This window comes from Lytechinus pictus, chromosome 2 (genome assembly GCF_037042905.1).
Source record: "Lytechinus pictus isolate F3 Inbred chromosome 2, Lp3.0, whole genome shotgun sequence".
NCBI lineage: Eukaryota > Metazoa > Echinodermata > Echinoidea > Temnopleuroida > Toxopneustidae > Lytechinus > Lytechinus pictus.
Genome location: NC_087246.1, coordinates 28,071,112 through 28,093,759, shown reverse-complemented (window position 1 = coordinate 28,093,759; position 22,648 = coordinate 28,071,112). Strand labels below are relative to the sequence as shown.

Below are 22,648 nucleotides of genomic sequence, written 5' to 3'. Positions count from 1 at the left end.
TGGAAGTAAACGAGGACCAATCTTCTTTTTTATAGGCCTTAATTTATGAAATCATCATATTCAAAGTGTCATATGATTTGAGCCTCTTTGACAGTACGGGTATATAATTTCAGTGAATTTAGACAACAACCTTTAATAATCTCAGCCAATTATACCCCTTTCATAAACCCAATAAAACCTATCCTCCAATTAGCCGCCTAAGAGTAATGCGGATAATTCAATAAAAATTGCGTTCACAAACTCCGAAAATTATCCGCATTATTTTTACGAGCGCCCGTCCTGAAAAAGGCGGATAATCGTCATGACAACTGGACACGCCCCCTCCGATGCGGTTGTGTTGGAAAAGGGTGACCTTGTGACCGCACCATGGCAATTATCCGCATTATTTGGAAATACGTTCATAAACTCAAAATCTTGTCCCGATGCCGCTATTATGCGGATAATAGCAGCATCAGAATAATGCGGATAACTCTTGTCCTCCTCTGATTTTACGACCAAATTATGCTGCTATTAGCCGCATAATTGGGTTTTATTGGGTTTATGAAAGGGGTATAAGATGCAAGGACTTTAGTAGAGCAGTGGTCAGTGAAAGTCACTGGCATCTGAAATGCTCCAACGAACAATCTGAATCCTAAGGTACAGTTCTACCATGGACCTATTACGAATGGACATTCAACGAGAGTATTTTATGACCACCACCTGTTTCCAGCTGTCAAAATCGCTGTCTAACCCTTAACTTTCTCTTTACGCGGTTTTTACGACCACCGCCCGGGGCGATTGTTTACACAAGCTCCTTTCGCCCACTGATCGTCACCGATCGATCACTGGCCCTCTTTCGACCAAAGGCGGTCATGTTTTAGCCCCGATTGCCAAAAGGGAAAGTCCCTACATTACCTAGAATGCAATGCGCAATTCATATCCGGTTTTTCAGTACATTATTTTAGGCTGTCTATAATGTGCGATTGTCGTCTGTCCATCAAAAAAAATCCTGTTAAATTTCATCAATCCTGTGGAATTTTATGCCCAAATGAAAATTAACTTCTGACCGAAGGTAAGCGCTACTATCGACATCAATACTGTCCGAAAAAGATGAAATTTTAACGTTTTTCCGCAGATTTTTTCGTCGAATTTCAAGTGCTTTTTTGCCATAGATATACGGATCTGCAAGGTGATGTCAATGCATTTCATTTCCGGTTGTTAGCGATGTACGTAAAAAATACGTTTATGCACGCCTGTTTTCTTGTTTCTGCTATCATTTTCATAGCGCTAACGTTCGCTGCTGTGCGTTGCTGTTGATAAAGTGAACGAACAACATCGCAATGTGTAGGAGCAGCGTACAATTGATTTCCGCTGTCCATCAGTGAGAGCATGGTGAGAGCGTTTTTTACGACCGGCTTGATGGGTGTCAGCTGCCAGCGCTCTGTCTATGAAAGGATTAGCGGCGACGGTCTCTGTGTCAAAGGAGGGGATACGTTGAATGTCCATTCGTAATAGGTCCATGGTTCTACCAACGTTCAACACAACACAGGTGAAAATAATCACACTCATCAATCCGTACAGTACCAACAGTTACCAGGACAACATAGGTAAACAAATGAACTTGGTGGAGGGAAAGTGGAGATGCACACACCAGCACTTCCACAGAAGATGCAGAGACTCCCTGAACGTCGTGTACAGGGTGTACATACTCAGGAAAGCAATGTGCACACATGATGACGTACATGTATGTAGAGTTAGTGTTGATGTAATATAGTCATTAGTCATTAATCACAGGTACATGATCAGAACATTCAAGATCAACCAGTCAACATCTATTATAAAATGACATTCATTACACATACATGTACCCCCAAGTGCATTCAGTGAATTCTGATTTGAGGCCAAGAGGAATTATCTAGAGATAGCTAGGGATAATATTTGGAGTCTATTTGACAAATTATAATGAAAAGCTGACAGAGACTTTGCAAGAAAAATATGAAAATCATATTGAAACAAGAGCTTGAATACTAGTAGTAAAAAATTTGTTTTTTTTCTCCAAATTCAAAATGAAAAGGGAACTACAAAACATATCTGGGAAATTTAAACAAATGTATGACCTACTAAAGCTCATTATTACCAAGGAAACCAAGAAAGGTAATATCTAATTTGCTATTCTGGACATTTCCTCTATCAAAATACAGATTGAAGTACATAATCCCATTTCATTCTTCAATTATAAATATACAGCTGTTCAAATGTTGACGAACAGTTGGGGCACATTCAGCAATCTCAAGTTCATTGTTGAGTAAAAATTGAGATGTCTATCACCAAACACCAACACTAAAATAGGTTTTAACAACAGCAAGCTACAGTGTAGGATCAAACTTGAAATCACCAAATGAAAACAACTTCTGCCACATAAAGAAGGGTATTTCAACAATGATTCTCCAAAAACATGATCATCCTCTGAGCAAAACACAATATTCCATTATAAATCCAAAGTGACGATTATCATTTTCCAACAGAACTGACTCCAGCCACAAGATAGATGTACTTGTACATGTACTCCTCAAACTGTCGACTCCTCTCACCTACCAGTTCGCACGCAAATGACTACAAATCAACCTAAGCAAGTTTACATACAGATCTCTACATGCTTCTTGCTGATTAAAATGAATTACTTTCTGGATTGTCATCAGACATTAAACGTGACTGCACAACGCAAGAATTCATTTCCAGATGATGCCAAGCTGGGCTGCCTCCGAGGGGGCGAGGTGCTTTCACTATCATCAAATTTTAAGAAGATGACTGACTGACTGACCGGCTGCTGTTGGACAGATTCCTTCACTTTTTATTGAGTTAAGACAATCAATAAATCTTAAAATGGGCCACACTGTTCATTATTAATTCAAGGGTCATCGCCCACTGCACATATTTATCAAAACCTCCATCAGAAATGGTTCCATGACATTTGCTCCAGCGACAATTGCTCCACTTTCAATTCCACACACTAATCAAATGACCAATTTCAACCCTTGATTTAACACTATACCATATCCTAAATCTCACCCTAAACCTAACATAAAACCCTACATGTATTGCAACCCTAACCCTACATGTATATCTTACATAAATAAAGCCCAGAGCAATTGTCGCTGGAGCAAATATCGTGTCCCCTCAGAAATTCACAACTTTAGGTTTTAGAATGACACTGTGCTCAAGTTCATCATGCTGTTGTTATTTTTTATTTCCATTCTAAATCAAGGAATAATAGAGTTATCAATAAATTATTTCATATCAATCAATGACGATCAACATATCAGTGTTTTGCATAAAGCCTACACTGGCAAGATTCTATTGAGAAGTGCACAAAATAATCTCCTTGGTGTAACAACAACACACAGTAAATACATGTAGGAACTTCCTCTATTCCATAGTAAAAGTATTCTCCAAAAAGCAAGAGGCATCCCTATATTTACTTTGAATGAAAAAATAACCAAGAAAATAATATACATGTAGTGAAGTCCGATTTGTGATACCGGTGATGACAGAGAAACCGATGCTCATGATTTCACATCCATTATTTCCATGTTATGTACAGTAATAATATAACAATGAACATTGTAGATGGAAGGTACAACAAGACCATGACACGATTCACAATCCAGTATAAAATAAGACAAATCCTTCTACATGTATGATAGAAGCCACAATGTACATTTTCTATGGGGGTTTCAGGCCGAAAGGAGGCGCTGATACCAGTCTGTCGTCATGGTAACCTCTTCACTACAGAGGTGCACAGAGCAGCAATATAAACATCCTCCAATAAAGTCAATTTGATCACGAAGATGGATGAATTTATCTCATCTCTCTCCAACTTCTGATCATTCTATCTCCACATATCACTACCAAACTCCATCCATACCAAAACAGAAGTTTGTACATGTATACTCCTCCCTATTAATGATAGTGACATACATGTACAGAGTAACCACCACCAAAGCTGTGTCGTTTTCGATATGCTAAGCAGGTGTAATCAGAGAGTGAAGATGAAAGAGCCCACCTAATTACACCAGCGGGGGAACATACAGGTATCATTAAGGGATAGAATAGATGCTGTATCCGACGATGATGGAAGACAGCAATTGGGAGGCATCAATCAAGCAAGGATAGCAATTAAAGACAGTCCAAACATTTTACATCCCTAAAATATTATTTGTATTGTAAACCCATTTTTTAGAGTCATATCAATATAACTTTCTACCAACTGATAAAGCTGGCAGACAAATAGGGAAAACTGATGTTTCTACATTTATTGGATTTAGATTATAAAGAAGTGAGCTTGAAAATAAGACTGTACATGTACTGTACATGTACAGTAATCATATAAATGTATAACCATATCCCCTATCTACATGTATGTCTGTGAGCGTGTTGTGTCAGAGGACAAATGTACATGCATTGGTTTGTACACAGTTCCTGAGGCAGAAATTTGTCTCAATATTTATAAAATTCAAAGTGCTTTCATTAGATATTGAGAATTTTTATTGCATGAATATTGCAAAGTCAATGGCTCTGGTTTCGGCCTACTATGAAAGTAAGTATCCCTGTACGCATATATATACATGCATATAACTAGTGTTTCCAGACTACAGTGCTAATGGCTTTTTTTTTAAAGAATGACTGGATGACTAGAGCAAGCATAAAATTAGGAGAATGAAACAGAGGGAAAGCAATAACCAATTAAAAACGTGTAAGTTGCATTCAAATACACTTTATATGAATCCAATAGGCTTTACACAGGGGCAATCTGGATCCAGTCGGCAACTGGAAAAATCTTCACAACTTTTTCATATCATTTGTTTGGTTGTGTAAGATCAACACTGATACATGTATGTTCATATGCATTTATTGGAAAATATTTCATGTAATTCAAATGGAATTGGTTGTGAGAATTGCCTGATCCAAGAAGTTTTTGCCTTTTAAAAATAGTGTAAACAATCAGATTTTGAATTTGAAAAAAAAAATCATTACTACAAGGACATCAGGTTTAAAGTAAAGAGAAGATTTAATAATAATGTTATCATCTTGATTTTGGAAAGGAGCCAGAATGAAGACAGAATAGCATTGTGGCATGCCTCGGAAGGAAGTGGATAGGAAGGATGAGGTGCTACCATATGGGTTTTGGGGTTAGCTCCGGTGATTCACAAACTATATCATTCCTAAACAGTAAACACAGTCTCACATATATCGTAGGCCTACATGTTTGCAATATTCTACCAGGATTGTAATTGATCCCAATATTGATCTCATTTGGAAAACATTCAAAGTGTTGTATTCGCAAATTAGGTCAAACCATTTGCCTACATATATCTACAAGCACAGCACGAACATGCCTCTTTTTTTTTTTTTTTACTTTATGCCTTAATACACAAGATGTTTGCTTTTTTTCAAGTAGTATCAACCTGCATGCATCTGAATGAATTCAATATCAATTTGAACTGCCAGAGATGGAAACCAATTCCAAAGGATGTTTTATTGGAACTGAAAATGGATTTGGTGATCCCTATATTATCAGCAATATCCCCCTCAGAACTCCACTGTATATACGGTATAGTGTATGCCTCATGGAAATCTTGTGAATACTGTATCTAGAAATTCAAGGTCAGTCCCATCAGACATGATGTGCACATGTAAAGTAATAAATATGTGGATGTGTGAGTCAGTGGGGAAGGAACTTGCACTTTAATACTGTCTCCAGAAAAAGCTATAAAAATCTATAAATGGGAAATAAATAGAATACAGCTGTGTTCAATTGACACTTTTTACCCACATAAACAATGTTTTTAAATGCATTTTAACACATGTATGTTCAATCAATTTACATGTACCTGTATAATCAGTCATAAAAATATGGTTTAACAAAGACAATTTTGCACAATGAAGATCTACATGTATGTAAAACTGTAGAAGTATCAAAGATCTCTTATGGTTCACATGCAGTCCGATCACTATTTGATCTGCAATAAATGATGGGTAGGGAAGGGGGACAGAGCAATTGAACACTCTAACAAATAATTTTGTTTTGTGCTTGCTTCTGTGATTTTAGCCAAAGAATTTTGACCAAACTTAAAAAGGATTGCTATGGCTACATGTACCTACATACGGATAGGGTTAGTCTTTGACTGGATCATGGAAAGACAACGTCATGATTCTAAACATAGACCTGTACATGTACATGTAGGTCACTAACAACAACCACACTTTAGCGAGTCAAGGAGATCAGAACATACATGTATTAAAGAGCAAAAAAAAAAACCTGGACCCCCTTGGATTTTTTATACATTCAACCATTTTTTTTTTCTTGAACTTTTATGGAGAGAAGTATCATTTTTTTAAGAGATAACATTTGGGGGCATCAATTTCATCATTTTTTGCCAACAATAATTTTTTCTGACTAACATGTACATTACAAGTACAGCAAAACTGTCAAACAAAATGTAACAATTTTCAGGGCCCTCCTTTGATGAAATGCTAGATCCACTGCTCTGTGGTACAATTAATGATAATATTGATGCTCTCCACAAACATGCTAAGAGCCATCATAATAAAAGAGAGTGCAAACATGCAGGTTTTATCTATTGAGATTTATCAAAGTGTGCAATTGGTAAATATTTACACATCATATTGTAGTACAATGCAGGCACTGAAGACATTGTACTGGCAGAAATCAACCTTCATAGTCCTTGCTTTTTGATAATGTAGTCATTGTTCTACATTTAAAGCAAACTGACCTTAGTCTGTTATCAAACATGATACATGTCGCCTTACATTTTATTTCAACAAAATTTCATTACACTCTGCAGTGCGCAGTTAAAGGGGTACTCAGGAGTGAAATCAAAAATTCAAAATAAATAAAATTCACTGAGCAAAACGCTGAAAAAATAAAATAATCAAAATCTGATAAACAAATGAAAAAGTTATTGAATTTTCAATTTAAGTAATATTTTGTGAAAAGAGAACATGTACATGTATGCTATCATGAATATGTAATAGATGGGCTGATGATGCCATATCCCCACTTTCTCTTGTCTTACATGTTGTACATAGTTATTACATGAATCATAATTCATATTTTCAGATGCGTGACATTTACATGTATGTACACGCAAAATAACAAAATGAATTGAGCCACTGCAATGATTATCTTATACCTTTAATGATTACCGGTAATCAATCGTGTGTTTTTTTTTCATTCTTGGATAATTTATAAAATACAAAAGATATTCTGGGAATATGCAGTGTACATCATTACCATGCTCATTGCATATTCATGAAGATGAAGACATACCATGCATAGAAATGGTTCACCAAAATATTGCAAAACAAGATAACTTTCTTGTGAAATTTTCAGTGCTTTGTTTGTCTGATGTCTGATTTTACTTCATCTATTCAAACAATATAAGTTTCAGCCTAGAGGACATCTTGGTGATGATAAGTTGAAAATGAAAATTGAACCTATTTTTGCACATACATGTATCGTACACTGTTTGTTTGTAGACCCCTCCCCCCCCCCCCCCCCCTCCATATGGATAGGCTATTGTGAAGACAGTATTAAGACACTGGTTAAAATTATTTTGCTATGAGTCATATGTGTACAAGTGCATGTATAGAAGAGAGACAGACAGAGGGAGAGAGAGAGAGAGATTATCATCATTAGTCTTCTTAATGTGTTTAATTATCTCTGCACACTTCACAGCTAATTAGCTTCCGAAGTCACTGTAATGATCAGAAGAGGAACTACTAAAAGCTGCTGTAACTTGCACATACATGTAACCCTTTCATCAGACTGGATACAGACACAGTATATAATCACTTTCGAATTAAAATTGCTGAAATTTTATATTGTAAAGGCAAATACCACAAACCTATACACGTACATGTAGATTTGCTCTCACAAGTTACAAGTACAGTAATGAGGTCACAGACTGACAGGATAAGGTGAAGTGTCATGACCCTATTCTGATGCTAATTGGAATGGCTGCGGGAGTAGCCCCTGGCCACTGATGACAAACAAATGGCATGAATTTCCTCATTTTTTTTAGTAAAGTTTATTGACCTCATACAAGGTCACACACTGACATGAGTGAAAGGTAACTGTGATGAACCCATTCTTACACTAATTGGATTTCGTCCAAGGAAAAGCCCCTGGCCAATACAATATTAAAAGAAAAATGCAGGTACATATGTACTTGTACATGTACCTGTATTCAAATACAGTTTCATGGTCTTTATGGACACATGAATTTCCATAAATCAATGAAAACCTATAATGTGCATTGTGCATGTGGGCACACAAAATATGTCACAGACTGTACATGTACATGAAGCAGTACATTGTATGTATTTTACTACAAGCATGATACAGACTGTATGTCAGGGAGATTGGTTGAATCAACAGAACAGTGTAAATCTTTGGAATCAGCAAATCAATTCTTGCAACCAATAGTTTTCTATCACAGATTTACAGTGTATATCAATGAACAAAATACAATTCCCTCAAAGAAATTTGGGGAACTAATCTGGCTAGACAGAAAAAATGTAAGGTGGAAGAACCTTGATAATTTTTATCTACACATGTAGGCCTACATGTAGCAATCTATATTAACTTTTAATTTCTCAATAATGCCTGTAGACAATACATACATGTACATGTACATGTGTGTAGCCTATTTTGGTATGTCTTTACTGTAAACTTGATGACAGATCATATAAAGGAAAAGGGATTACAGCAAATCCTTAATATCACATGGGAAAGTCTGCAAAATCAAGGTCAATTGCCATAACATCACAGTAGACCTTGATCTGACCTACATACATGTATACCAAAGTCTTTGAACTCAAGGAAGTAAGTGACCACACAAGCAACATACATGTAGATTTAGTTTTTTACAAGCACAAGTTGCGTAGAATATTATTACTGATTGGAAAAAGACTTGAAATTTTGGCGGAATACCATGGAAATGTACATTGTAGGGCTTGTAGGCCTAAATTAGGACAGTCTACATCTGTACATTACGTACAGTACAGTGTGCAAGGAGAGGCACAGACCATACATGTATATGACAATTTAATTCACAAGTACACTGTAGGTCTTGAGTGAAGTCGACCATAATTTCTAACTTGCTTTTCTCACATTAGGGTATACAGTAAACCACTCCCATTCATATAGGCCTAGTCTTCAAACTCAGAGTCTCAGTCCACTATAGCATGATTCAACAAACAAGAGAATTGCACAGTCTGCAAACTATATGGTCTTGAACAAGGTCAGGTCATCCGTACAGAGTACATGTATGTATGAACATCAGAAGTCAGATTCTACATACAGTACAATAAAATGATTCAACATATGTAACAGTAATTACATGCAGGCGTACATGTACCGTATGTATAGTGTACATCATACAGAATGTCTTTACACTACAAGTATGTGACACATGAGCTTTGCATTTGTACACCAGTGACCTGACTAATAAGTGGGGGTGCATATGAGACTAAATTTAATTGGAAAAAAACTGATTACATTAATACATTGATTCAATATTGCAGCAAAATTTATAATTCTATGCAAACAAAACACTCTGTCCATGAAAACGATATGTAGACACTGTAGCCTTGGTAATCCAATTTGGTAGAAATTGATTTTTTTTCATACGCCACATTTTACTGTTCTCATAACGATGTACAAGTGGTTATCGCAGCTATATTGTGTGCATACTGTCCTCCCAAGGAAAATTAAACTACATCGTCTTCATGTACACTGTAAATTGAAATTGAAAATATATATATAATATGTAAAATCATTGAAGACCAAGTCACCCAAACTGTGAGCTGACTTGAAGGAATAGAAAAAAATCAACAAGATAAAGCTAATAATTTTAACAAAATTTGGACATTTACATGTTGTAAGCTTTGCTTATTTCCCAACAGCAATGACATTCACATCAGTGTGAAAATGGTGGACGTGTTATTTCACAAACTCACTATTTTAGTATTTGGTGATCTGATAAAGAGAAATCAAACCAATCTTTACACAATTGGAGGAATTGATTTTTTTAGTCTTCATATTCTTTAATGCATATATTTGTTTGTGTGAAGTAGCCTCCATTAAAAAAAGTATGTAGAGTATTCATGTACTGTACATGTATGCACACATGATTGACATAGGCACACTCTAGATGTACACATGCATGTGTTACATGGCCCAGTACAAATGTAAAAAGTTGGGTGTGCTCTAGACCAAAAGCTTCGGTCTCTGTTATGTTGGTTGTTCAGCTGAACTCCGTTGGCTTCACTCACCAAATACAGAGACCGAAGTTCTAGCGCGATCTGTACAGGGGACTCAATGGCCATATGTTTATGTGTATTAAGTTCGGATAAAACAGGACAGTGAAGTTGCGCGACAGCCGAGGTAAGTCACTGTTTTTGTTCCTTTTAACTTGATTTTCCCCGTTTTTTGGCAATTAATGCCAAGAGGGAATATTAATTTGCATTTCGGTCGCGTTAATTTTCAAAAGTTTGATTCATTAAAGACAAAAATTGAAGAGCCCCGACGGGGGGATTTCGCATTGTAAGTCCCCTAATGGTGGCTGCACGATAGCGAGCCGTCTGTGTATGAGGAGAAATTTAAAAAATAACAAAATGTTAAAAAACTCCTCGAAACAGACGGCTGCCAGCTGTCTAGGTGTGCTCATGAATTACCTTTTCTAAAATCAGTAAACTATGTACATGCCATGGCCTACATGTACATATATAACTACAGAGCATTCATGTACATTACACTGCTCAATGCTACCTTTGGCACAATGTACAGTATGTGGGCCTACAGAACAGCACTGGGTGTACAGGTAAACACATTGTCCAGTGCTAATCCCATACTGGAGACAAGCTGCCACTGGGACTTTTGACAGGGGGGTGTGTCATGAGCATTGATCTACTTTATTCATCCCCGCTAGGGCAGTATAAAAGGTCCTATTCGATGTTCAATACCCACAACAATACATCTACTGGGTACTTATAATCACACCCTGGGGCTACTTTACCATGATATCATTGAGATGACTTGTTTACAGTTTAAAAGGTTGATATAATTTATTAAAGATCAGACACATTATGTTGGGCCCCATATGGTTCTGGACAGTTCATTATATTGGCCGATATGTAATGTACGTGTACGTGCTTTATGATGTAATTGCGTACCTCATGACCTGTAAATACTACATTAAAGCAATTCATGTAGGCTTTACACGCACAGTACATGTATGATAAAGGGTTTTAAAGCTACACACAACTCAATTTGAATGGCAAACCTTACACTTTATGTAGAATTAATTGCAAAATGCAGAGAAAGCCACAATTTTAGTGAGTTTTGTGCCATTTTCTTCTTGGACAATGATCTTTAGAATAGTTACCACTGAATCATATTAGACAATTTGTTGGAATATTCACAATGTCATCGATTTTTTTTAAACAATTCTGTAGCCGCCTAAGTCCCCTATCGTACATGTAGTTCAAAATGTTAGTTCCAAATTTTAGAACCAAATTATTTGGTTATTCATTGACCGAACGTTGCATTCCATTCATTCTTCAAGATGAAAGAAAATAGAAAAACCCACATAAAACTCTAGCATGCAAACATAACTGAAGCATCTGACACATATTTGCTACTTCCAAAGCTCTCTATAAAATAAAGGTTGGGTAAACAGAGATTTTTCAAGTATTCTAATAAAACTCTAAAGGCCTACATGTATATGTACATGTGTATTATGACTGAGGCAAACCTCACAATACAGTACAAAATCACAGTACAACTGTATGTGAAAATCTACATGTATATACATGTACACTTACATACCCCTGGGATTATACAGGGAAAGTAATAAATTCAGTTATTTGAGAATAGGCCTACATGTAGGCCTATCATGCAGATGTACACTGTACTGTGCAATTTGTGATAAATCAGTCAGTGAAGTGCAATCATCTATGATTTGAAAACGGTTTTGCCTTTTAATTTTTAGCAGTCAGACCTTGCCCTGCACTCAATTCATATATATCTCTGTGTATCATATAAGCCTACATGTACATATTATATGCTGTATAGTGTATTATTTTTTTCATTAACATAGTTTTCCTCAAAAGGGCAGGAATGATGGGGTCGCAACTTTTTGTGAATTGAATTTAAAGTTTTTTGTTTTATTTTCAATTTGAGATTTTAAGAATAATCTGGTTTTACATTAATACTATGTTGTACTGTCTGTTGAATTAAAATTATATAAAGCACAATCATTTACATGGATCACTGGAGAAAACTGGAGTGTTTGTTTCACAAGAGTACACATGTATGCCTACATGTACAGTAGGCTACAGTCCCTTTCTCTTCTGAGAATATACCGTCATGTATATGTTTCTGTGTACCTGTACAATGATTCATTTTGAGCCAGTAATAAAAGGGAATAGGTAACTTCCCCTTTTTTTAACCCTCAGGGAGTTACCTCATCAGCCTCCTTACATGTAAATGAGATTAAAATCTTTAATCTGATCTGATAGGAATCCCCACTGGAATGCATGGTCTGTGACAGTTGAAACATGTACTTGAAGCACTGCAAGCAATGCATTGGTCTAGACTTTGGACTTACAGTAGGCCTAAGACTACAAGACTACAGTTACACATTTCACTTCAGATCAAGACATAGTATTAGTTCTTCATACATACATTAAGTAGGCCTACACATACCACAAGCATGTATCGATGCCACATATCACGTAGGCCTATAGCCCTATACAGTATGCAGTTAAATCAACTTGTATTTGAAAGAGTAAACTCTGCAGAATACACAAGAGTAATTAATGCAAGAAAGTTAAAATCTGTAAAAAATCTCAACTGAAATTAACAATATGCAATTATTCATGTACATTTCATACATGTTACAAGTACAGCGTATTTGTAAATCAGCCACAAATACTGTGTTGTACATGTTCATCTAGTACATTTTCAACTAAATTATTTTCAACATTCAGCTATCAAGTGATGTATGAGCAGCAGCAGCCTCTGTTCCATCCAAATGTTGACAGGTGTGAAAATGAGTAATTACTGAGGTTAATGCAGGCTTGCTCCAAACGAGCTGTGTTATTCCCACAATAAAGCTCTAAAGCTCCATGTACAGGCTTAGATGAAGAGTAAATACTGTAGAACTTTGTAAAATAAACTGCATGTACATGTAGGAATGGGCAAAATTATTTATAACGGCAAGTTTATTCAAACTGAATGAGCAAATTTAGAAAATGTTAATTTTCACGTTGTTGATAGGTAGCTGTTTTTTTTTTGTTTTTTTTTGTTCATTTTTACAACCTTCTTCCCTTTATTTGTCAGGGGGTGGTGTTGCTTTATGAGCTTTTGTCACCTTGAAAATGAATTTATTTTGATTTTTTTTTTTTCTGGTTTTCATGGGGTATAAAACAGGGAGGTTTTATCACCATGAAAATACTTTCTATGACAAAATATTTCCCAAATATATATCTAATTTGCAATTTTGGGTGCTGATGTATAACACTTAGTGACTTCTGCCATGTAAAATGTGGTGCTGTCTTTATATCAGGAAAATTTCTTAATTTGATACCTATCGATCGATCACAATATGAAAACCTCTTTACATCAAGGCATTGACTATCCCCAAAAAGCAAATTATGTTCCCATACTATATTAAAGGTAAGAAACTGCCATGAATATTGTGATTATTTCTCACAAATGAAATAAAATTTTACACAACAAATTTAAAAAATACATTGATGTATTAAAATCAAACAAAAATGACCAAAATTAAGGGAAAAATCTCACCTTTTTGTCCTTATGCCTGAGACTTGCACTTCTGGCCAATGTTCCTGTCTTCAAAAGCTGTTCCTCCAGATGGACCTCAGATCCATCCATCCCAGACCTCATACTCAACTCAATCAGCTCAGGGATAGGCTGGACTTTAAGGGTCACAGCATCACCAGAGCTGCGAATCAATTCAATAATACTATCACGAGGGCTACTCTCCACATTATTTCCATTAACTTCCACAAGGCGGTCACCCGGTAGTAGTCCGGTTGCATTCTCTCTCTGTGTTGCGCTGGGTTCTGCAAAATGAACCTGTCGCCGGGTTATAGATCCATCAGGTCCAGAACGCTCTTCAATATTGGTCCTACGAAGCGTGAATCCAAATCCACCATTGGGTTGGCGACTGAGGATAACGTCCCTTGCACGAGGTGGTTTGGGCGGAGCAACAACTGGAAGGCGTAGGTCAACATTGAACGTCTTTTCCCCGGGGGGTTCTGGTTCTGGTATAGGATGCGATAGCTTGTACCCGTGCTCTCCATCCAAATCATCTCCAACTCTTTCATTAAATGCAGTATTTTGTGCTAACAGCATCGAATCATTAACCTTCACAACCACCTCATTGACAGGTTGTTCAATGGATGCCTGACTTGACGACCTTAACTTTAGAATCCCCTTGCCTTTAGAAGACTTTCTTTTCTTTTCATATGAAGCCTGTCGTGTGTACCGTGCCTCTTCTGCAATATCTTGTAAGGGAGGTGCTGCTGTAGGCAGTATCCTCACATCTCCCGTGCTCCCCTTTTCAAACCCAGGCGTGGAAGCGCCACTTGCATCGCTTCCACTAGGGCTTGTCATGTGACCATCGACACTCCTCTCATTGACCCCATAACTGATTTCCGTACTGAACTGACCATTGCTGTGTTCTTCAGGGATAGTGTAGGCATGGGACTTGACAGGAAGATGACCGGGGGCACCAGATTTGTGACGAGAGCTTGACTTCTTGAACAGGCCCCTTTTTATGTCCTCCAAGCGGCTCAACTCTTCTTGAGACAGTTCCTTGTTTCGCTTGGCCTCCTTCTTCTTCTCCTTTTTCTCTTTATCCTTCTTCTTGAAACTAAACATGGTGGTTTAATCCTCAATAAATCCGCATCTAGTCACCAACTCAAGTTTGGAAGAGGTCTGTAAACTATACTATCCTTTGTAACTTCATTCCTGATATAACAAAATAGAAAGAGAAAACAATTGAATTAGATTTTCTATTCAAACTATGTAAAGACAGGTCTAGAGATTTCATTATTTTGTTCTAACCTGAAACTCCCATACATGTACATGTCCATGTTGGTACCACTTGCAGTCTGCAACCACCATGTGGAGTCTTCAGTAGGCAACATACAACACACAACACACCCTAAGTCTTTTGAAATAATATGAAATTCATGTATTTTCGCTAGTGCACACACGAGATAAGTAGTATACTACGTTCTTGAGCGAGTGCGTGCGACATACAGCTGATTGAGGTCCTGTTATGTTTATGTGTATTTCAGCATATAAACATGATCTATTTTGCTATTTTTCAGAAATTATATGGAATTTCTGTAACTTTCTTATTTTCATGTTTCAGGTGTTGAAGATTATTTTGATTTCTTGTGATTAAGAAAAAAAAATAAGAGCTTTCTAAATTATTTTGCCATACCTATTTCAAAGATTTTTTTTAATTTTTGCTTTATTTTGTCATGTTGGTTTCTCCTCCTATACATGTGTAAAGTAACCTGCCCAAAATTTGACAAGTTAGGCTTTTCCGCAATATTTTTTTTGTTTTAAATTATATTTTCATAAAATTAATTTTGCATCAATGTTTGTTGAATATATTTGTCTATTTTTAATTGTTTATTTCACCTTCTATCTCAATATATCATACAATCTTGAAATATATCGCTGTGTTTGGAGGCCACAATTCGACATAGCAGATCACGCATTCAAAAGTCAATGCATGCGAGCACCGCTAAATTGCACTGCACTGCACGCAATATGCAACCCGGAAGTTGCAGCGGCCGTTATTTCCTGCATTACACTCGTACCCCATGTTGAATGAAGACCTGCTCCTAGCATGCCATCAACTTGATTTCTGTGCAAATACAATGCGGCCGACTGTTTCTGTTCTTTATTTTTTCTTATTGGTCATTTTTTAAGATACGACCCTACATGTAAATTTGCAAGAACGTTTGTGAACTCGGAACGTAACCACAGATTTCTTTATTTCTAGTGCAATTTTGGGCAAGCCCGCTTTTTAACTTTATGTTCAGCTTAGACAGCTGTTAGACAGCCGTCTGTTTCCAGGAGTTTTTTTTTCTCCTCGTACACAGACGGCTCGCGATCATTCAGCCGCCATTAGGGGGTTAACAGTGCAAAATCCCACTGACGTGGCTCATTGATTTTTGTCTTTATTTTAATGTTGTAACCCGCACCCGTTGCGGTACGGGTTAACCTGCCGTTACGCCCCCGATTGCGGGTTGCGGGCCGGGCCGAGTTTATTCTCAAAACCGCAGACCGTCATACGAAAAAAAGGGAGAAGAAACGACGCATAATAAAAACATTTACAATGAAAATTCAGTAAGGATCATGTGCTTCTTACGTGGCGGATTCTTTTAGAGACGTAGATATTTCCTTTTAAAAAATGCTGGCGTATTTTTGTCTTGTGAACAGTGAACAGGACTGAGACAATTCGACATAATACATCGAGTTGCTCTTTCAAAGGAGCGCCAGTGCAGCGCAGTCAGAGAAAGAAATGTTTTACGACTGGGAGAGGGGGAGAGAGAGAAAGAGAGGGAGAGAGAGAGGAGGGGATGTGTTCGGAGATTGTAAACAGAAGCCAGAATACATTGCGTAATCATGTCTGGCAAGGAGCGAGTGATAGGCCACGTGGCAGAGAGTGGGGCGAGTCGAGCCTGTTTCCACGGCTACGCTCGCTGTTTGAGCTCGAGGGATTTGCGGTGCACGGCAGTGAGACAGTTGTTTGCTAAATTAGGTCATGACCTGATAGAGCGTGCCGTCAGGTCAGAGTGTTAGCTGCCCTTTTTTGAAGACATGCTAAGCTGGTCTAGTCTAGTGGCTAACTAACCCTCCTTTTCGTTATTTTCTGATGAAAACTAAAGCCCCCGCACCCTGAATGCCCAGATCTCTTAATTTTTCCGATGTACAATTGATTGAAAGTCTTTAAGATTTCTGAAGATGTAAAATTGGATTGCAATGGATTGCAAGTTTCTTGCAAATACCTCTCTCTTGACCGATCGATCGAGAGAGATAAAAAATAAAAAATAAATAAAAGCCTAGCTAAGCTAGCTAAGCACTAGTAACACGAGCTGTTTACGAAAGTTCATCGGCGCCCTCGTGCACGTTTGTATTAGTTTACAAAGAATTGGAAGAAATACAAAAACAGAAGGAAATAATATGGAGATATACAAGAAGAAAAAATTGACTGTATCATTATCCTGGTATTTATTTCAATTTTGATTACTTTATAGACGAGGTCCCATAGAACTGAATATTGTAATTATGATTGTTGTGAGTCGCCGTGTCGACCGACCTGGACTGAAAAACAACAATGCCGATCTTTGCTGGGCAGCCTGGGCTAGCTAGCGCGCGCTGAGCTGCGGCTCCAATCAGAGGAGTTAATTGCGTAATGCTTTCAATTTCGAAATCAGAGCGGACCCATTTCGTGGTACAAAGTCACCCAAAAAAACATTTTCTCTCCGGAATAAAAGGCGAATTTGCAAATTGTAAGTAAATTCACTCTAGGCTAGGTTAGTAGTTGGCATATATTTGCATGATTTGAGCCTGTATAGTATGGGGATTGCAGAAATAATACTTTTCATTTTTCAAAGATAAATTGACTTGCGGGTTAAAACCCGACGGGTCAGCGGGTCCCGCTTGCAAATTATTGGATTATACGGGACGGTACGGTTAGGGTTTTCACTTGCGGGTTACAACATTACTTTATTTCATAAAATATATAAAACAGTCATCATGAATATTCATTAGGTGTGCTGATGATGTCACATCTCCACTTTCCGTTTTCTTATGTTATTACATAAAATCATAATTTTTTCATTATTTCATACTTGTGTGAATAATATGTCTCCCTTATAATGAAATAAGTTGCAGCAATAAATATCTAATGCACTAAATCAGTTGTCAATCCAATTTTTCTAGTTCTTGGAGGAAAAAATTTAAATAAACCTAATTTCATATAATAAAATACAAAAGAACAAGTGGAGATGTGACATCATCAGCCCACCTAATGAATATTCATGACGACTGTTTTCACAAAATATTGCTAAACTTTAAAATTCAATAACTTTGTTATTTGTTATCCGATTTTGATGAAAATTTTGCTCAGTGAATTCTACTCTATTTATTAAGCTATACATAATTTCAGCCCGGACCATCCCTTTAATACTTGCATTGGCTAATATATATTATGAAATCACTTCATGATATTTTAAGATTCATGATATTTATCGGCCGACGCACTGCTCATTATATTGTCGCCCGAGCTATACTCTAGTATCTTTGGCTACAATAATAAAGACGGCAAGATGGCGACAACAACATATGTAAGTAAACGCTCCTCTACTTTTAATATTTTAATGAATTTAAGCGTCATTTTATGATAAAAAAATAACAATTTTTGGCCAAAAGTTGCCAACCAATATTGTAGCCCATTTACATAATTTTGGGCTAAAAAAATAAAAATAACTAGTATTTTGGCGCAACATTATTGTTGCCCAATTCGGTGCGTGTAGAGTAATGGTATGCCAACCCAGGCTTCATGGAGAGTAAGCCTACGTCTGTAGAACTACTTTTACTCTCCAGAAGCCTCCAGGCTAGGCTTTCTGGCTCTGCTTTGCCTCGCCCCTCTGCTCTACTGTAGTGTGGCCACCTAGCCAGGAGGCTCTTAGAGAGTAAATATCATTTACTAATGTATGCTTACTCTCCACAGAACCAGAAATTTTATTGCATTCATCTACACGTACCACCAGAAAACATCAAACTTTCATTTCCGACATTTCTACGCTAATGATTTCATTTTTAAACAAGACTTCATCAAAAAAATGAGAAAAATATTATGAAAAGATGGGAGAGACTCGCCCGATGTTTACGCCGCCATCTCGTTTCCTATTGTTCTTCCCCAACGTTACGGACGCGCGCGTATACTAAAAATAATTATTTATAATCACGTATTAAATTCTAGTATTTGTTAAATGATAATTTTTATCTATAAATTGTTCTTCAAAACGGCATTTTGTAACATCGCTAATCGAAGGTACGTCATAACGAAGCGGTTCAAGGGTCAGACCTATTGTATTTGCTTTGTTGACAAACGGATCGAGGGATCTACACGAGATCGGTCTGGTAAGAAACCTTCAATTTGTCACCTTTCTATTAACCAATTTTTGGAACCTTAATACGTATGATTAGGCGTTTGAAGGTTCAAATATCAATAAAATTCACACTTATAAACCAATTTCACCCTGTAAATATGGATTTCCTAGGGAAATCCACCCGGGTGTGGAGGTCTCGCTTATGCATATATGGGAGGCGGGACTAGGCTCCATGATGAAGAAGTATATATGTCAAAATATTTAAAAATATCATCATGGAGTCCTCAAGGCTAGTCCTAACCCAGGACTCGTCCGTGTAATACTAGTCAAACATATACTCTCCAAAATGGAGTAGACTGTGGTTGCAATAGCACTCCAAATAAAAGGGGAAAAAATAAATTATGCACTTACCTTGATTACGGTACATGTATATGGATGAAGGTCTATCGTGACACAGAATTCCTGACATCGAGGGCGAGGCACAAACTGGACTCCCCCAAAAAGGAAAAGTTCTGTCTCGTTCGTTCTCCTTCTGTCAAAATTGAAAACAAAATGGCCGATCGATACCAAAACGAACGCGACATAGTCATACTCATACGTCATAGTCATACTCATAGATCTAACCTAGACGTCTAACGTTAACATTTCCTTTTTTTGAGGGTCCAGTTTGTGCCTCGATGACAACGTTAGACGTCTAGGTTAGATCTAGGCGCTAGTACAATCTCACCCTAAATAATTCACAACCTAAAATACTTGCATCTGAGCCTCCAAAGTCCAGTAGAAGTTGAATATTTGCCGTTTTGAAAGATTTTTTTCCCCTCTTTCAGCTTGCACCAAGTATTACGGTAGTGGTTGTGCAGAGTGGTTGATGTTTGTTGTGTGAAGGTGTGTGTGGGGTGTGCATGTGTGTGCTTGTTTGAATGAAATAAGAAATGTGAAAAATGTGAATACACGTAGATTTAGCGATGAAATAAGAAATAATAATGTAGAGCCTTGTTTTGAACTCTAGGTCAGAGGGGAAAAAATCTTTTTGACGATACCATAGAAAAACTCGCTCTTCTTGCACTTCACTAGGTGGTATGTACTGTACGTGTACCGACTGCTTATGTGCAGCGCTGAACTTCAAGCGACCGAGTGATTCCGAAATAGGTGTAAAACTTTGTAAAAAAAAGTGTCAAAACGGAAAATATTCAACTTCTACTGGACTTTGGAGGCTCAGATGCAAGTATTTTAGGTTGTGAATTATTTAGGGTGAGATTGTACATGTTTGAAAACCATTAAACGGGGAGGTGCGAAACTACACTAGCGCCAAAAAAAGTGTCAAAACGGCAAATATTCAACTTCTACTGGACTTTGGAGGCTCAGATGCAAGTATTTTATTTTACTTTTAGGTTGTGAATTATTTAGGGTGAGATTGTACATGTTTGAAACCATTAAACGGGGAGGTGCGAAACTACACTAGCGCCTAGATATATGACTATGACTATGTCGCGTTCGTTTTGGTATAGATCGGCCATTTTGTTTTCAATTTTGACAGAAGGAGAACGAACGAGACAGAACTTTTCCTTTTTTGGGGAGTACAGTTTGTGCCTCGCCCTCGATGTCAGGAATTCTGTCTCACAATGCACTATAGACCTTCATCCATCGAGGTAAGTGCATAATTTATTTTTTCCCCTTTTATTTGGAGTGCTATAGCGACCACATTCTACCCCATTTTGGAGAGTATATGTTTGACTAGTAGTATACACGGACTAGCGGGCCGGAGCTCCCTGACCCTGGCCTGGGTTATCGTGGTCCGTGCTTCGCAACACCAGCGTTGTGCTTTCATTGCAGCTGCAGCTTGGTTGGCAGCGCACCGCCACTCGCACTGTGACCGAGTCACAGTCACATCAATTCAAACGTCGACGACAAAAAAAAAAGTTTATAAATTTGAAAAGAATGTAAATTCAAATTCGCACAAACATTCAAAAATATTAAATGCCATATCATATAATGTATCTAAAATAACTTACGACTGAGTACAGCATCAAACAAATGTTAAAAAACAGATCTAACTTTCTGAAAGTCCGTCTCGGGTTCGATCTCACTATTCGACTCCAAGATGGTAGGCACTTATGAACCAAGTTTGAAAGGAGACTCGTAAAATGACGTCACTCTCGCCGATGAATATTCATTAGATCGTGGTCGTGCGTGTTCAATACACACTGAGTACAGCTGGCATGCAGAAAGTTATATGCGAGGAACTTTGGTTCCAGAGACAAGTTGTCAAATAACGTGTGTGTGTGCGTGTGTGTACCATCGGCTGGTAGTATTCCATGCTGTCTAAGACTTCAAACGCGTCGGAGAGAGTGCATGGCAATTCGGTAAAACGAAGTTTCCGATATAAAGATATAATAAAATAACACTATGTACAGTACGTTGAGAGGCAAATGTCAGATCAGGGGAGGCAGGAGTACAATCAGGTTTTTTAAAGGGAAGAATAGTGTAGAATAAAAGGTATTATATATAGCCAAATGATCTAGGTGAGGGAAGTGAACAAAGATGTTTGTAAAAAAAGAATGAATATACCTTACCTGAATATTATGGTGAAGCCAATTTAAAAGGAGGTGAGGCAAGTTTCAATGGAGGTTTTTAAAAAGAATAAACTGTACTACAAATTATGGTGAAGCCATTTTAAAAGGAGGTGAGGCAAGTTTCAATGGAGGTTTTTAAAAAAGAATAAACTGTACTACAAATAATGGTGAAGCCAATTCAAAAGGAGGTGAGGCAAGTTTCAATTGAGGTTTTTAAAAAGAATAGACTGCATTATGGTGAAGCCAATTTAAAAGGAGGTGAGGCAAGTTTCAATGGAGGTTTTTAAAAAGAATAAACTGTACTACAAATTATGGTGAAGCCATTTTAAAAGGAGGTGAGGCAAGTTTCAATGGAGGTTTTTAAAAAAGAATAAACTGTACTACAAATAATGGTGAAGCCAATTCAAAAGGAGGTGAGGCAAGTTTCAATTGAGGTTTTTAAAGAGAATAAACTGTACTACAAATTTAAAAGGAGGTGAGGCAAGTTTCAATGGAGGTTTAAAAAGAATAAACTGTACTACAAATTATAGTGAAGCGAATTTAAAAGGAGGTGAGGCAAGTTTCAATGGAGGTTTTTTAAAAGAATAAACTGTACTACAAATTTAAAAGGAGGTGAGGCAAGTTCCAATGGAGGTTTAAAAAGAATAAACTGTACTACAAATTATGGTGAAGCGAATTTAAAAGGAGGTGAGGCAAGTTTCAATGGAGGTTTTTTAAAGAATAAACTGCACTACAAATTTAAAAGGAGGCAAGGCAAGTTTCAATGGAGGTTTTTAAAAAGAATAAACTGTAGTACAAATTATGGTGAAGCCAACTTGAGAGGTGAGGCAAGTGTAAAATGA

General features: G+C 37.2%; 1 protein-coding gene across 1 annotated transcript; it reads right to left on the bottom strand.

Annotated features, from left to right (window-relative positions):
- Nucleotides 1-13,382: 13,382 nt before the first annotated feature.
- Nucleotides 13,383-21,339, bottom strand: LOC129254463 (unconventional myosin-XVIIIa-like). Its single transcript, XM_054892927.2, has 2 exons — nt 21,246-21,339; nt 13,383-15,064 (listed from the first exon to the last, which is right to left on the bottom strand). Exon 2 carries the CDS (start codon nt 14,972-14,974, stop codon nt 13,856-13,858), a length of 1,119 nt encoding a protein of 372 aa, XP_054748902.2. The 5' UTR covers nt 14,975-15,064; nt 21,246-21,339; the 3' UTR covers nt 13,383-13,855.
- Between the last annotated feature and the right edge of the window lie 1,309 nt (nt 21,340-22,648).